The sequence below is a fragment of the Martes martes genome (assembly GCF_963455335.1).
Source record: "Martes martes genome assembly, chromosome: 4".
NCBI classification, from domain to species: Eukaryota; Metazoa; Chordata; class Mammalia; order Carnivora; family Mustelidae; genus Martes; species Martes martes.
In genome coordinates, this window is record NC_137891.1 from 86,666,815 (window position 1) to 86,683,124 (window position 16,310).

Genomic DNA, 16,310 nt, shown 5'->3' on the forward strand with positions numbered 1-16,310 from the left:
ATAAATAAAATCTTAAAAAAAAAAAAAAAGAATACATATGTGGGAGTGGAACTAGCCCTCTTACCCTCTCTGAGTGTGATTGTCATTTTTTTCCTGTTTGGATGAGATATGGAAGCTCAGAAATTCCTAAAATTGGAAGTGTCTTGTCTATATATATGACCATGAGGAGATGGGAAATGTATCTGTAAAGAATGGTATCAGGGCGCCTGGGTGGCTCACATGGTTAAGCCTCTGCTTTCAACTCAGGCCATGATCCCAGGGTCCTAGGATCAAGTCCCGCATCAGGCTCCCTGCTCGGCAAGGAGCCTGCTTCTCCCTCTCCCTCTGCTGCGCCCCCTGCTTGTGCTCTCTCTTTGTCAAATAAATAAAAATCTTAAAAAAAAAAAAAAAAAGAATGGTGTCATTTTATCTTGTTTTTATCTCTTTACTTTCAGGTAACTAGTTCTCCCAACTGTACAGATATGAGTAATGTTTGTCAACCAACAGAGTTCATCTCTCGGCACAACATTGAGGGAATCTTCACTTTTGTGGATCACCGCTGTGTGGCTACTGTTGGCTACCAACCACAGGTGAAGAGCTGGAGCTGTTAAACCATTGATACTGAAGCCTGTTTTCCCCTGGTTTTGTTGAGATTATTCGGTCATGTATTCCAGAAGAGCCAAAACATATTAGACCCAGATCAGAAAAAGAGATGAACCTATTCTACCTGTAGCTTAATTTATTCTCAGGTTTCTACCAATGTTATTCATCCAATCTAGAAAAATATGGCTGCTCTCACGTGGGAACAGTGGGCATGGATATGTATTTATTTTTTGTTGTTGATGTTAATACAGATAATAATGCAGGAGAGTTCATTTTAATTAGTTGTAATGGTATGACCATTGTTAAATAATTTATGTAATCACTTAGGTTAGGTACATAGTAACCCACAAAATACGCAAGTTTGGCACTGGTTATTATGATTTTATTGAGATTTCTCATTCAGCAGAGCAGGTAGCTATACCAGAGTTGAGCAATAAATCATTATAGAACCCTTCAAAACTGTATGACCAGGAGAGACTTCTGGCTATGGCTCTGTGAAGAAGTTGGCAAAAAAGAGGTCTTGAAAAAGAACAAAGTTGGAGGATTTACAGGACTTGATTAAACACCTGTTATAAAGCTTTTGTCATCAAGGTAGTGTGATGTCTGTATAGGGATAGATATACAGATCAATAGAACAGAATATAGTCTCTTTTCACATTTATGGTCAACTGATTTTCAACAAAGATGTCAGGACAGTTCAGTGGAGAAAAGATTCTTTCCAACAATGGTGATGGAAAAGTTGGTTATTTCCCCACACACAAAGGACATAGACTCTTACTTATACCACAGACAGAGATCAACTCAAAAACATAAATGCACAAAAGCTAAAGTTATAAAACTTATAGAAGAACATAGGAGATTATCTTTGTGATCTTGAGTTAGACAAAGTTTTCTTCTATGACACCAGAAGCATGGTTCACAAAAGAAAAAACTCGTAAGTTGGATTTCATGAGAATTAAAATTTACCCTCTTAACAGCACATCATTAAGAAAGTGAGAATATCATCCACAAACTGGGAAAAAATGTTGCAAATCATATACCTGAAAAAGGATTTGTATCCAGAATATACAAAAGAACTCTTACAACTGATTAAGATAAACAAACAAAAAGATAAGATAAAATAAAAAGATAAGATAAAAAGGGCACAAGATCTGAATAGTCATTTCACCAAAGAAGAAACACGAATGGCATATAAAGATACTCATCATGGGGCACCTGGCTGGCTCAGTTGATGGAACATGTGACCCTTGATCTTGGGGTTGTAGGTTCAAACCCATGTTGGTTGTAGAGATTATTTAAAATCTTAAAAAAAAAAAAAAATGCTTGTCATCATCAGTCAGTAGGAAAGTGCAAATTAAAACCACAATGAGATACCATTGTATGCCCACTAGAATGCGCACAGTGAGATACCACTATATGTCCACTATTATCAAAAAGTGTTGTAAGAATGGGGAGAAATTGCGGGGAGCCTGGGTGGCTCAGTGGGTTAAAGCCTCTGCCTTCGGCTCAGGTCATGATCCCAGGGTCCTGGGATCGAGCCCCACATTGGGCTCTCTGCTCCACGGGGAGCCTGCTTCCCTTCCTCTCTCTCTGCCTGCCTCTGCCTACTTGTGATCTCTGTCTGTCAAGTAAATAAATAAAATCTTAAAAAAAAAAAAAAAAAAGAATGGGGAGAAATTGCAACTGTTAGACATTGTTGGCAGACCTATAAGATGGCATAGCCACTTCAGGAAAACATTTTGGAAAAATGGAAAAAGTTTTGTAAAAAGTTAAATGTATACATAATCCTATAACCTAGCAGTTCTGCGCCTAAGCATTTACTCAAGGGAAATGAAACCTATGTTCACATAAAGATTTATATACAAGTGTTCATAGTTGTATTATTCATAGCAACCCCAAAGTGGGAAAATTGGAAATGTCCATTAACTAGTGAATGGATACACAACTGTGAAATATCCATGTTAGAATACTGCTGAGTAATAAAAAGGAATATACTATTACTCTGTGCAGCAACGTAGATGAGCTCCAAAAATCTTAAGTTACATGTAAGAAATCAGACCCAGTAGACTACATATTATATGATTCCATATGACATTTCTAGAAAGACAACACTAAAGCAGAAGGGAGGTCACTGGTTGACTAGGAGGTTGGGAGCAGATGTTGACTACAAACAGGTAAAAGAACTTTGGGAGCAGTGGACATGTTCTGAAACTGGATTTGTGGTAATAATGTATAAATATAATGTATAAATATGTTAGAGGCCATCAAATTGTAGATTTCGAATGGTGAATTTATGTGTACATTAGACTTCAAATGTGTAAAAATGCAGCTAAAATAAATACATAATGTTCTGAAAAACAGTAATGTTCTAGAGGCCATTTGCTTAGCAGATTCTATATTCTTTTGTTTCTGTCTTTTTTTCCTCCCCCCCGCCACACACTTACTATAACCCTAGGCTAAACACAGGAGACATAAAATCTACGTCATTTGCTGATAGGCCAGGAAAGTTAGATAATCATAGAAATGTCCATCTTACTCTTCTTTTTTCACTTCTAGGAACTCTTAGGAAAGAATATTGTAGAATTCTGTCATCCTGAAGACCAGCAACTTCTAAGAGATAGCTTTCAACAGGTAACTTTTTCCCATGGTTTGGATCTGAATAATATTTAAATCTAATACTTGATATATTAATTCCTCAAACATTTATTGACCACTGATTGAGTACTGTGATAGGCATCATAATCTTATGTCCTTTAAAACAAAACCTGTATTTTTAAGGAACAGAAAAGGACTAGTGTTTTGAAACTATGGATAATATCCAAGGTATTTTGGCTTTGGCTACTCACTGTCCTGTATCCAGCTAGCTGTATCCAAGAGACTGTTTAAAGTGCTTAAAATACTCTAGGCCTCACTGAACTGTGGGTGGTGGTAGAAATAATCATTTCATGGTTCTTTTTTTTTTTTTTTTAAGATTTTATTTATTTGACAGAGAGACATCAAGAGAGGGAGCACAAGCAGGGGAAATGGGAGAGGGAGAAGCAGGCTTCCCGCCGAGCAAGGAGCCTGACACGGGCTGGATCCCTGGACCCTGGGATCATGACGTGAGCCGAAGGCAGACGCTTAACAACTCAGCCATGCAGGCGCCCCTCATGGTTCTTTTATAGATCGAACAAATAAGATTTTTATTTATTAAATGTCTGAATTTTAAACAGATTCTTGGGCTGGTAGCTCATATCCATCAGCTCATTCAGCTTTAGTACTAGTCTTATCCCCAGTGGCTTTTCCAGAACTAATACCTTCACTGTGAAGTTCCATGAGTTTTCCTAGTTCAAACTTGGGCTTCTTCAGCATTTTTACTTTGGTTACAAAGACATCGTGCAGTGGACAAACAGATTGGCAAGCTTTTTCTGTGTCTTTGATGCTATCTGGAATCAGCTTATTGACCATTTCTTTCAAGTCATTTGTCTTTACCTCTCAGGTCATGATTTCCATCATCATTTTCCAAATTCGGCAGACCTGTTGGTATTGAGCATAGGAGGTCTTCTAAATCTGATTGTTGCCTTTTTTAGTAAAACCAACACAAAATAGGGGCGCCTGGGTGGTTTATTTGGTTAAGCGCCCGACTCTTGATTTCAGCTCAGGTCATGATCTCAGGGTTGTGAGATCGAGCCCCAGGTTAGGCTCCTTGCTCAGCTGGGAGTCTCCTTGAGATTCTCTCTCTCCCTCCGCTGCTCCCCATCCCTGCCACCCTGCATGCATGCATGCACACACTCTGTCTCTCAAATAAATAAATCTTTAGAAAAAATTCTGTTAAAACCAACACAAAATAGGCAAAGCAAGTAACCATTGGTAGTCTTAACATTACCATGAGTTTCAGTCATTGCCATTTTTTGACCATGGAGCACATTTTGTCACGGGTAAGATCCATGCCATGGAAATTACGCAGTTTTTGCCCTGAATATCCTCAGTAATTAGATTGAGTTTTCTAAGTGCAGCTTCATCATTCTGCAGATCAGCAAGGCTCACTTCAAAAACACGATCCTGGGGCCATCAGATGTGATTTTGGTTCATTGAGTTCTCATGATTAGTGTTTTTCAAATATTTTCTTGTATTGAACAAGTTGGTGCTTTCACATTGTGCCTGTTTTTCTTAGAAAATGGATCAATCACTTTCTTCTTGGCTTCCTTTTTACTACCTTTGGTTGGGTGCTTGTTCTTGCCATCCTGCATGGCACTGCTCCGGAAGCCAAAAGGCAAGAGTTAATAATTATAAACTCATTTTTTTTTCTTTTTTTTTAAATAAATCTTCCTAAGAAACTCAGAAAATAGTCAGCTTGTACTAAGTACAAGAAAGAAAAACCTTGGAGAGGAAATTACTGAAGACAGAAACAAAAAGAAAGGAGAAATGACCAAAAACTATTTCTACCATTGGCATAATCATACTTCCATTCATGCTCCTCGTACAATGTAAGACAACCATGGTGCATATATTTATATATATACACACACCTCCCCCTACAGGAGGCCAGACACAAGCTATCGGCTCAGGCACTCACTCGGAGGCAGAGACATTCCAGTGCACACAAGTTGCCCCTGCAGCTCGAGCTGGCTTTAGGCACCTAAGTATTCCCCCTGAGGGAGTGCCCCATTCCTGGAGCTATTGTAATACCAGGTCGATGCGTGGCGTGGATGGGGAGCAATCTCCTATTCCATCTCCCTGCTCCAAAAATCCATTTAATACATTGTTCTCAGATAGAGGATGTGTCCTATATTAAACTGATAGGAACAGATACTACACTTGATCTTAGCCAAAAGGCCAAAAATAAACTGACTTTGTTATTTTCAGGCACCAGATTCTGAAAATAAGTGGTGAATTTAATTTCAGTACAGGTTTGGCTTTAGGAAGCAGTTCTTTGTATTAGACTGATTTCCCTCTTTGAGCCTCAGTAGTGTTCTTACACAATAGGTATAATAACAATACTTAAATTCAGAGGGTTATTGGGAAGATTAAGATAATGCATTTAAAGCAAATAACCCAACGTCTGGAGAAAATCAGATGATGGCAGTAAGATGCCTCTCTGTCTCCTGGGACTTCAGCATTACCAGTTCCATGCACTCAGCTGCAGCTCACAGAAGAATCACATTTTGTGTTTGTGTAGGCTCAGAAAAACCGTTCTGAAAAACTATTCTGACTTCTGTTGAATCCATTCAGAACTAAGGACATGGACCTTCAGCAGTGGGAGAAGATATTGTACAGTGTATTTTAAATTCTTGAAATTCCTAATCTTACAACTTCTGGTCACAGAGTATCATTTTATCACTTCTGGAAAATGTTTATTGCAAAACAGCTTTAATGACTCCTGTATACTCTGCATAATCTTGAGATTATTATTTTTACATTAGTTGCTGCTATGATTTTAGGGTACTTAGATAAAGGTGCTTTTTAATGGAGGGTCTCCAACTACTTACTTAGCTGCTGGTTTCCTGATTTTGGTATTTCTTAAGTCTAGTTGGATTTATATTTTTCAGTAATAAATTTAGTTATTTCCAACAAAGCTTATTTTCCTTTTTTCTCCATTTTGGTTACTGCAGTGGTGTGTGTCACACTTGATTTGTGAAAAGTGTGTGTGTGTGTTTATGTGTGTATGTGTGTGTATAAAATGTGCCATTTTATTATTGCTAAGTGAAGTATGTCCCATTTTCTTCTGTAATTCTCAGTCCACTTTAATGTCAGCAGTTATTTCCACACAGTTATTTCCACACTTAAACACAAATGTTACCACTTTTTGTTAAAAAAAAAAAAAAAACATAAAGGCTAGGTATTTTGAAGCACTGGGCTTATACCTCACTGAAATAGATATATACCTTAGTAAGCAGGTTTCAAATCCAGTACTTAGTTATATACAAATGTAATTATATTCATTCTGTATATATTACACAGTGAGCACATGTAAGAATTAAAGGCTGTTTAGTATTGTTTAAATGTAAATGTTCATATCTCATATCTTTTTTATCATGTTAAATAAATGTTGATGAAAATTGAAAAACACGTAGCCCAGTGCTTGACATATAGTAACTATAAAATAAATGTTAGCTACTCATCTTATTTATTGTTAGGGAGGGAGGTTCAAAAGATAATTTTCTATTTCATAAGACTAGAAACTAAAATAATCTAAAATTACTTTATTTTAAAAAACAAAAGCGGGCGCCTGGGTGGTTCAGTGGGTTGAGCCTCTGCCTTCGGCTCGGGTCATGATCTCAGGGTCCTGGGATCGAGTCCCACATCGGGCTCTCTGCTCAGCGGGGAGCCTGTTCCTCCCCCCTCTCTCTGCCTGCCTCTCTGCCTACTTGTGATCTCTCTCTATCAAATAAATAAATAAAATCTTTAAAAGAAAAAAAACAACAAAAGCAAAACAAGGCTAAAGCCAACTTATTTTTATTTATAGAAACCTCCATGGCTGCTGTGAAAACAAATTCTCAAGGTTTGGGGGGAAAACCCAGGATTGAGGAGCAACATGTAAACTCTTCAGTATCAAACTACAAATTTCTATGATAGACTTGTAAAGCTAGAGCCACATATCTTTAAGGGATTTTCCAAGAGAAGTGGGGGAAAAGTCTTTATTTTCTTGGGAAAAAATTGTTACTCCTGTTTGACTTTGACTAGAGTGGTCAGATAGCTGCTTGGGACTCTGGGAAGAAAAATAAGTATACCTCCTTATTATTTAGCACTTAGCTTTCATTCCACATGTTGTTTCATCAGTAACCTTGAAAGAGACTGGTACTTCAAGGACAATATCACACAAATCTTAGGTTTGTAGAAATGGGAAATTAAAAAAAAAATTCCAAAGAAAGTTTTTTGTGGGTTTCACTGATAGCATGAAAATTTTTTCAGGTGGTGAAATTAAAAGGCCAGGTGCTGTCTGTCATGTTCCGGTTCCGGTCTAAGAACCGAGAGTGGCTCTGGATGAGAACCAGCTCCTTTACTTTCCAGAACCCTTACTCAGATGAAATTGAGTACATCATCTGTACCAACACCAATGTAAAGTATGTACCATAAAGGCCTTTTCCAAGGTTGGGACGTCTTGTGGGCCAAGTCTGCTTAGCTTTATCAAGCTGTCTCCTACTCTTCTACTTTTGTGGTAGTAAGCCATTAGTTTGAAGTTCCTCATCTTCCAACTTACTATAGGATTTAGGGTCGTTCATCCAGGTAGAATAAGAGTTTTAACAAACAGTACTTCAGAGAGTAAGTTCTGAGATGTGAAGGGTGTGTGTTTCAATTTTATGCTTCAACCCTTTCTAGAAACAATACTGATTTAAATACCAGTTTATTGCTCTGTTTTGGTAGGATTTTCATCCAGAGCAGGTGTCTACAGACTTTTTGTAAAAGGCCAGATAGTAATTATCTTAACTTTGTGGGGCATATGGTCTCTACTGAATTGTCTAGTTCTGCTATTATAGCATGAAAAGAGTCCTAGCAAATGAAATGAACAAAGATGGCTATGTTCCAACAAACTTTTATTTACAAAAACAGGCAGTAGACTGGATTTGGCCCATGGACCGTAGTTTACTTTAGACCATAGCTACATCCACTCTTGTTAGTTTTTATTCCTTGATTCCTTTCTGTTTGAGCTTTTCTTTCTCAACTTAGTGAAAACCAGTTTTTGCAATAGATTGCACATGCCATGAAGTACACCCATTTAAAGTGTACAGTTTTTAGTATGTCACAGAGTTGTACAATCTAATCTCAGTACATGATCATTAAAAAATTCTGTACTCATTAGCAGTCATCCTCCCCATTCCCCAAGTCCTATATGACAACTAATCTAGTTTCTGTCTCTTTAAATTTGTGTGTTCTGGACATTTCATATGAATGGAATCATAGCAATACATGATTCCTTGTAACTGACCTCTTTTGCTTAGTATAATGTTTTAAGGGTCATCTGTGTTGTAGCATTTATCTGTACTTCTTTTTTTAAATTGCCAAATAATATTGCTTTGTACAGGGATACATTTTATCCATTTGTTAGTTGATGGGCATTGGGTTATTTCTAGTTTTTGACTATTTAGAATGCAGCTATGAACATTTATATACTAGTTTTATGTGGATATGTTTTTATGCTGTTGGATATACCTAGGAGTGGAATTACTGGGTCACATGGTAACTTTGAGGAACTGCTAAACTGTTTTCCAAAGCTTCACTATCCTTTTACACTTCCATTAGCAGTGAAACGAGGGTTCTAGTTTCTTCATATTCTTACTGTCTTTTTTTAATATACAATCCCAGTGGATGTCAGTTGTCAGGTTACTTCTTTTCCATTTAATCCATCTATATAGAATTGGCCCTGAGCCTAGCTCTTGAAGATCTGCGTAGAAATTATTATCAAGTATAAATAATACCTGGTGACGACATTGAGTCTGTGTCCTCCTTCTCTTAGGACTTTAAAGTTTAATTCTTATCTGATTAGTATAGCAGAGTGGATTGAGTTAGAACATGTATTTACTTAGGACTCAGGTATATGGTTGTGGTCACTGTAGTTTCCTAGGGTTTCTTTTCGTTTTTGCATCTTTATATTGCAGAATAACTAGTATTGTGTTTCCATTTTGTTTAAATTTTGAAATTTTAAGTACTTTTAAGAACTTGTTTTGGGAGTGCCTGGGTGGCTCAGTTGGTTAAGCAACTGCCTTTGCCTCAGGTTATGATCCTGGAGTCTCAAAATCGAGTCCTGCATTGGGCTTCCTGCTTGACAGGGAGTCTGCCTCTCCCTCTGATCCTCCCCCATCTCACGCTCGCTCGCTCTCTCCCACTCTCTCCCTCAAATAAATAAATCTTTAAAAAAAAAAAAAAAGAAATTATTTTTGGAAATAATGGTGTTCCCTATTTTTACATACTGTCTTCCCTACCAGTTTAATTCTTAAAATTTTTAAATAAACACTTTTTACAGAAACTTGGAAAGTATGAAAAACTGTGAAGAGAAGGAAAAAACTTTTCACTATCCAAAAAGAGTCTTTGTTAATGTTTGTATATGTACTGTCAGGTTTTTTACTTATGCTTTTAAAAAACCACAATATACAGATACACTCATATATACCAATTAGGTATTGAATACCTAAAAGAAATTAGAACCCAAACAGGATAAACCCTTGTGCTACAGGACATAGTTTTTGTTTGTACCTTGTCGCCCATGGTATGAAATACCTGCTGAATTGAAGTTACTTAAAGGATTAAACTTCAAAAGGGAATTTATTAGTTATTGCCTCACTTATAAGTGAATCTATACAGGTTTATGTGCAGTGTCAGATCCTTTTTTTCTTCTCTGCTCTGTCTGCTCTTCGTTTTCTCAGGAACTCCAACCAGGAACCAAGGCCTACACTGTCAAACACAATCCAGAGACCACAGCTAGGTCCCACAGCTAATATACCCCTGGAGATGGGCTCAGGGCAATTGGCATCCAGGTGAGAAATGGTAGAAGACTCATAAACGATCAGTGGTCCAGAGAGTGGGCATCTGTAGTCGCATTTGTTGGTTTATTTATTTGTTGGTTTAAGCCCTTTGCCCACATTAAAAAAAAAAAAAATCTTTCTCTCCTCACTGGCCTTTAACATATAGGCAACAGCAACAGCAAACAGAACTGGATGTGGTATCAGCAAGAGATGGACTGGCTGGCTACAGTCATTCCCAGGTAAGTGGTGTCGTTGTCTTTGAAGAAGACTGTGATCATATCCTTATGAAATGTCCCCCAGTGCGAGTTAGATTGTATGTGCATCTTTATGTGAATGTTAGGGTTATTGAATTGCCATGTTAAATCTTTCATGGTTATTTTTATCATTGTATTCCACACATTTCTGTTCAGCCTGTGACAACCACAGGGCCAGAACACAGCAAGCCCCTCGAGAAGACAGATGGTCTGTTTGCCCAGGATAGAGATCCAAGATTTTCCGAAATCTACTCCAACATCAATACGGGTATGTTTCTTCCTCATGCTCCTTTTAAATTCTCATTCCAATCACTTACTGATGTGCCTGCTGCTGCCCAACATCTTCCCACTTAATCATAATACCTCATGAGTAAATAGGAACTTGCCAAACTAATGTACTACAGCCCCTTGACTGGCCCTCCCCCCACTCCTTTTGGTCCACAGATCAGAGTAAAGGCATCACCTCCAGCACTGTCCCTGCCACCCAACAGCTATTCTCACAGGGCAACACATTCCCTCCTACCCCCCGGCCGGCAGAGAATTTCAGGTGAGCCCCTTATGTATGTGCTGCTTTATGGGGCAACTGAAGCATTCAGTTGCTAAATCCAAGTTTTATTCTTCCCTAGCTTTCTCTGGTTATTTTAGGCAAAGCAGTAGAATTTGTAGGGCTTAAGATGAGGCAAGCTGCTTTTCTTCCTCCTATTTCTTTGCACCTGTCCTGTTGCTATGTTATAGGTTCCATCTCTGTGTGTCCTGATTGGTGTGTGACTGTCAGTTTTTCTCATCTTTTCCAAATTTTGTTATCGACTTTTCCTTAACCCCAGGGAAATAAAGGGGACCTAGTAATAGCAGTAGATTGTCCTGTGATTCCTAGATTTTGTGGTAAACCCATCTTTTTAATCTTTTACTGCACTATTTGTTCACTCCTAGAAATAGTGGTCTGGCCCCTCCTGTAACCATCATCCAGCCATCAGCTTCTGCAGGGCAGATGTTGGCCCAGATTTCCCGCCACTCCAGTGCCCCGCAGGGAGCAGCCCCAACTTGGACCCCTAGCACCCGCCCAGGCTTCTCTGCTCAGGTAAAAGCATCTCCTCTGTCTGTCCCCTGTGTACTAGTTTTTCTTTGGTTAGTTAGGGTTTTTTCCATATGTAAAATTATTGTCATCTATCTTAGATAACTTCTCCCCAACCCCCAGCCCCTACCTTCCAATTTTTCTTTTTGTTGGAAATAGCTAGATAATTAAAAATATAGATAATCCCCAAATCGCAGAGTCTGTGGTTTTCACATACTCACTTTTATTCAGAATTGCTCACACAGAACATGTTAAACAGATTTGATTTATAGATTTATTTAGGAGTCAGTTCTGAGTTTCCATTTTGTATTAGAAAGTTAAGGAATAAAGGAGAAAATTAATTATAATTTATACACAGTGATGTCTATTTATTTTTAAAAAGTGTTTAAGAGCCTCATATAATATGTATTATATATATGATAAGCTTAAAGCTAATATTCTTTCATATATTAATATATGCTTATATTGCATAGCAATATTTTCAGTAAGAAAGCCCAAACCAAAAAGCATACTCCAAAATTGTTATATGCAGTATGATCTCAGTTGCATAAGAAATGTATAGGAAAATAAAAACTGGAAAAATTCCCACAACTCTCAGTGTATGAGATAGTTCTTTGCTCTTTTCACTTTGTCATACCTGCCTAAAAGTAGTGTTAAAGGAAATTGGCATTAGTTAGAAGAAATACAGAGTAGCAAATAAGTGATGAGCTTGGCTCAAAAGAATCCAGTGATTGACAGAAGTTTGACTGATAGGAATGGCATGTGCAATAATGTTAATGTTCCATTTGTTCTCTATCCCTTCCTGTCTTTCAGCAGGTGGCTACTCAGGCTACAGCCAAGACTCGTTCTTCCCAGTTTGGTGTGGGCAACTTTCAGACTCCGTCCTCCTTCAGCTCCATGTCCCTTCCTGGTGCTTCTACTGCATCACCTGGTGCTGCTGCCTACCCTAGTCTCACCAGTCGTGGATCCAACTTTGGTAAGTTTCAGAAGAGAAAGGAGGGTAAACTGAAAAAATGACACCACTAAAGAGAAAGGATTTGGTAGTTAAAACAGTTTTCTTGGGTCCTGGGTGCAGTGACAGTCCATTTGGAATTTAAAATGTACCCACATGAGGAAGACTTTAGCCCATATGTAAAAGTATATAAGTTATTATATATTAAATAATGAGCAAATTTAATCTAAATGATCAAAGGACTCTTTCTGGAAAGGCTACTCAGAGAAGAATTAATGTGGGGCTAGGTTTTGAAGTAGAAGAGGCATTGATTAAGAGAAGAGCAGAAAGTATCTATGTGCTAGTTTGTCCTCGCCAGTGGCGTTAGTGGCTTAAGGTTGGTTGTCCTTGCTATATTTCTAGCTCCTGAGACTGGACAGACTACAGGACAATTCCAGACACGGACAGCAGAGGGCGTAGGCGTCTGGCCACAGTGGCAGGGCCAGCAGCCTCATCATCGGTCGAGTTCTAATGAACAACATGTCCAACAGCCATCAGCACAGCAACCTGGGCAGCCTGAGGTCTTCCAGGTGAGAGGGTGAAAAAACTTCAGAAAATCAGAAACTGGAGGAGAAAGGGTTAGGCAGCAGAAACAGAGAAAGAAGTATGCATATAGACTGAGGTATTTGGGAGTATGTGGGAGAAGCCAGAGTGGGAACGTATAGGGATAGATGTCATTAACTGGAACTTACTGTGTGATGCACAGCCTTTAACCAGACCATTGTTAGTGATGTGAAGCACCATGCAAAGAAGTTAAAGGAAGTCACTCTAGCCCATTCAAGGAGAGCCACATTCCCACTGCACAGTAGCTTGGGTATAAACATACTGCTTTTACCTATAAAGGCCCATTTGTCTTAGTCCTGAGGGGACTGCAAGAACACATAGAGTAATCTTAGGACAAAAGAAGAGCTTGTTGAAAGAAGGCAAAACAGGTTTTGGTGGAAAACAAATGGGGTAAGAGATACTCCATATATGTTCATAGGGGCAAGCAGATTTTTCTCCTTTTGAAAATAATGGAAAACTAGAAAAGAGGAAAAATGTGGAACTGTAGGAGGGAGCCAGAGAAGGGACCAAGAACCAATATTGTTATCTAAAGGAGTCGGAGAGTTCCTGGGAGTAGGGAAGGCTCAGGGAGCTCAGCCCCGCAGAAGCTCTATGGGGTCAGGAGTGATGCTTTAGGGGAATGTTGGGAAGAAGCTCAATAAATGTGAGGGATTAAGGTTGTGACTAGATTTGCTCTGTTTCTTTTATCAGGAGATGTTGTCCATGCTGGGAGACCAGAGCAACAGCTACAACAATGAAGAATTTCCTGACCTAACTATGTTTCCCTCCTTTTCAGAATAGAACTATTGGGGTGAGGATAAGGGGTGGGGGAGAGAAATCACTGTTTGTTTTTAAAAAGCAAATCTTCCTGTAAAGAGAATAAAAGTCCCTCTCCCTTCCCTTCCCTCACCCCTAATGTGTATCCCCTTCCCCTTCTGGTCTTTCCTTGCCCTTCTGCCTCTGAGATAACATTTATAGAAGAAATGGGGTGAATCCTGAAGGCTTTGGGGATCCTTCGAAAAACTGAGGCTGGGTGAAGTTAAGAATGCCTTTCCTTATGTCTCCTGACCAGAGATTTGTGCAGAAATTATTGTGCTAGGGTCAAGAGGCAGGTTAAAGAACCTGACATCCACTATTTGCCTTGGATACTGTGGCTTGTTTTTGGAAAGAAATTCTGAATAAGGTGGGGGAAAGGAGGAATGTCCTCATATTTGAGGACGATGAAGCATGGTAGGTATATATAGGGCTTCAGGAAGTGAGCGTAGGCTCTTTCTGCTGCCTGGTGAGTGAGGAAGTGAGAGAGGGAGAAAGTGTGTGTGTGTGTGTGTGCGCGCGTGCGCACGTGCGCATGTATGTGCACACGTGTGTTTCTCTGTTTGTTTCTCCCTATTAGGGAGTTATGCAAAATTTGTCCCAGATTTTATCTTTGTTTTTCTGTGTATTCTTCAAAGAGTCCTAAGGAGTTAAATCTCCTAGGTATTATCCACTTAGTATTGCAGCCAAAGAGTATTTAAATAAATGTCTTTGCTGCACTTATATCTATGCCCAGCCAGTATGCAACTGTAAGCAAATATATAAAGTCTTCTGTTGATATGGTTGGTCTCTCATCGAACATATTTAGTGATAAAGCTGGGTCATTCCCGCTTTTGGTGCTCTCACCTTATATGGAAGATCGGCAAACATTACAGGTGTTTAGGGTGGGAAGATAAACCCCTTTCAAAAAACCCCATAATACTTGGCCATACTTGCTGCATTTTTCTGTCAGAATCACATATGATGTGTGTTCTGTAGAGGTTATTTCTGCATGGAAACTCAACTTCTTGGATTAGCAGTCCCAGTGAAATCTTCACTGCTGGAGTTCAAACCAAATACCAAGCCTTCTTGCAAAGTAGCCTCTTTCATCCCATTCTCAATTCAGTCTGACTAGAAACTGAGACTTAGGTCTTTTCTGGACGTATATACGTTCTTCCTTTTTGCTCCCTCCAATCTTAAGATTGGATTTTGCTTTATCATTAAATCCATGGGATAGATGGGGCCTGGACTCCCATTCTGACAGGGTCACTGAGTTAACTATAGCCATATAAAATGCAGATACCAGTTATTATTCTCACTCTTTACCTTCCTCAGGTAACAGTCATGTGTATCAGCCTTTTTTTTTTTTTTTTTTGATTGGCTCAGGCCAGTATCTTAAGTGCAAGACTGAATTAAATAAGGAGAAGACATATTAAACGTAGCCATAGGAGACTGAGGAGCACAGGTGGCCTTAGAGAGGCTAAGAAAGCATCATTACTGGGTTTTTCTCCCTTTTGTCTCCAGTCTGGTGCCAGGTAGTGGAGTTGAAAAGGAGACAGTTTATTTTTTTATTCTATGTGCACACATACCGTATACATATATATTTATATCACAATTTAAGAAACCAAAAAGTTGAGTTTCCAATGGAATCCTTGTTTTTTAATAATTGACTGTTTTTAAATGTGATCAGGACTATAATATTGTACAGCTATTATAGGGCTTTTGGGGAAGGAGAGGGGAGGGAGAAGATGCTCTGGGGGTTTTGTTTCTGCTTTTCCTTCAGGGTTTTATTTTTTGATTGTTTTGGTTTTTTCTTGTTGGCCTTTTCTGTACTGCTGGCATCTGTGCTGAGCTTTACAGGGGCAAAAATAATGACATGTAGCAAAGATTTTAAAACAAAATATTTTTTCCTTTTGTAAACTTTCTTGTGTCGTGTGATCTTGATTGCGGCTTTATTATTCCTTTCCAGCTTATAAACAACAAATACCCACAACTAGTTGAATCCGTAGCTTGAACTCCAAATACGCAAACATAAAGCACAGTGTGTCTATAATTTCAGGATTCAGAAATCATAGGGCTTTGATCACTCAGCACTCCTTGAGTGTCCTCCTGATCCTGACTCATTCTGAGTAAAATCAACAGGGACATCTGACCATGAGATGAGGGTTGGGGAATTGCCCAAGTCCTCCAGAGCAGACTTGAGATCTGTCTGGCACATCGGATTCCTTCCCTCCAGTATGCCTTTCTCTCCTGGATTAAAAGGAATTAGGGATGGGGAAATTTAAACTCTTCAGGTCTGGACTTGGTTTCCCTCTAGGACCATATGGTTCATTAGCAAATCTTAAAACTTACAGGCATAAACATATGTTCTTGAGGGTTTGTGTATGCAGTCCGGCTAGAAACTGAATCTGTCCTATGTATTATCTTTACTGCTCCAAGGACTATCTTTTCCTCTTCCCCCATCTCTGTTTATGGAAGAAAATGGGAGTTTGGGGATGTGGTTTAGGAACTGAACTAGACTCTTATGATCTGTCACATGCCTGCCTGGATGTTGGGGGAATTATTTGGAGAAGCTCACATGACTGGTCTTGGATCAGGGATTTTAATAATTGAAACAGATAATGTTCATCAGGCAT

The 16,310-nt window shown here is 38.9% G+C and overlaps 1 protein-coding gene and 1 pseudogene across 3 annotated transcripts in view; one reads left to right on the forward strand and one right to left on the reverse strand.

Moving 5' to 3' along the window:
- ARNT (aryl hydrocarbon receptor nuclear translocator) overlaps window positions 1-15,591 on the forward strand; it is a 77,729-nt gene extending 62,138 nt beyond the window's left edge. Inside the window, exons 12-22 of one of the 2 annotated variants that reach the window (XM_080800350.1) lie at window positions 435-569; window positions 3,139-3,213; window positions 7,474-7,625; window positions 9,924-10,034; window positions 10,189-10,261; window positions 10,433-10,544; window positions 10,721-10,823; window positions 11,207-11,354; window positions 12,162-12,324; window positions 12,703-12,869; window positions 13,594-15,591. In XM_080800350.1, coding sequence (XP_080656476.1) covers window positions 435-569; window positions 3,139-3,213; window positions 7,474-7,625; window positions 9,924-10,034; window positions 10,189-10,261; window positions 10,433-10,544; window positions 10,721-10,823; window positions 11,207-11,354; window positions 12,162-12,324; window positions 12,703-12,869; window positions 13,594-13,683 — 1,329 coding nt within the window. In that variant the 3' untranslated portion in view covers window positions 13,684-15,591. The remainder of the gene's footprint in view (window positions 1-434; window positions 570-3,138; window positions 3,214-7,473; window positions 7,626-9,923; window positions 10,035-10,188; window positions 10,262-10,432; window positions 10,545-10,720; window positions 10,824-11,206; window positions 11,355-12,161; window positions 12,325-12,702; window positions 12,870-13,593) is intronic. The other variant, XM_080800351.1, reaches the window with a different exon arrangement.
- Window positions 3,787-4,811, reverse strand: LOC308340884 (small ribosomal subunit protein eS1-like; annotated as a pseudogene). Its single transcript has 2 exons — window positions 4,404-4,811; window positions 3,787-4,161 (listed from the first exon to the last, which is right to left on the reverse strand). The product of its transcript is annotated as a small ribosomal subunit protein eS1-like (transcript).
- Window positions 15,592-16,310: the final 719 nt, after the last annotated feature.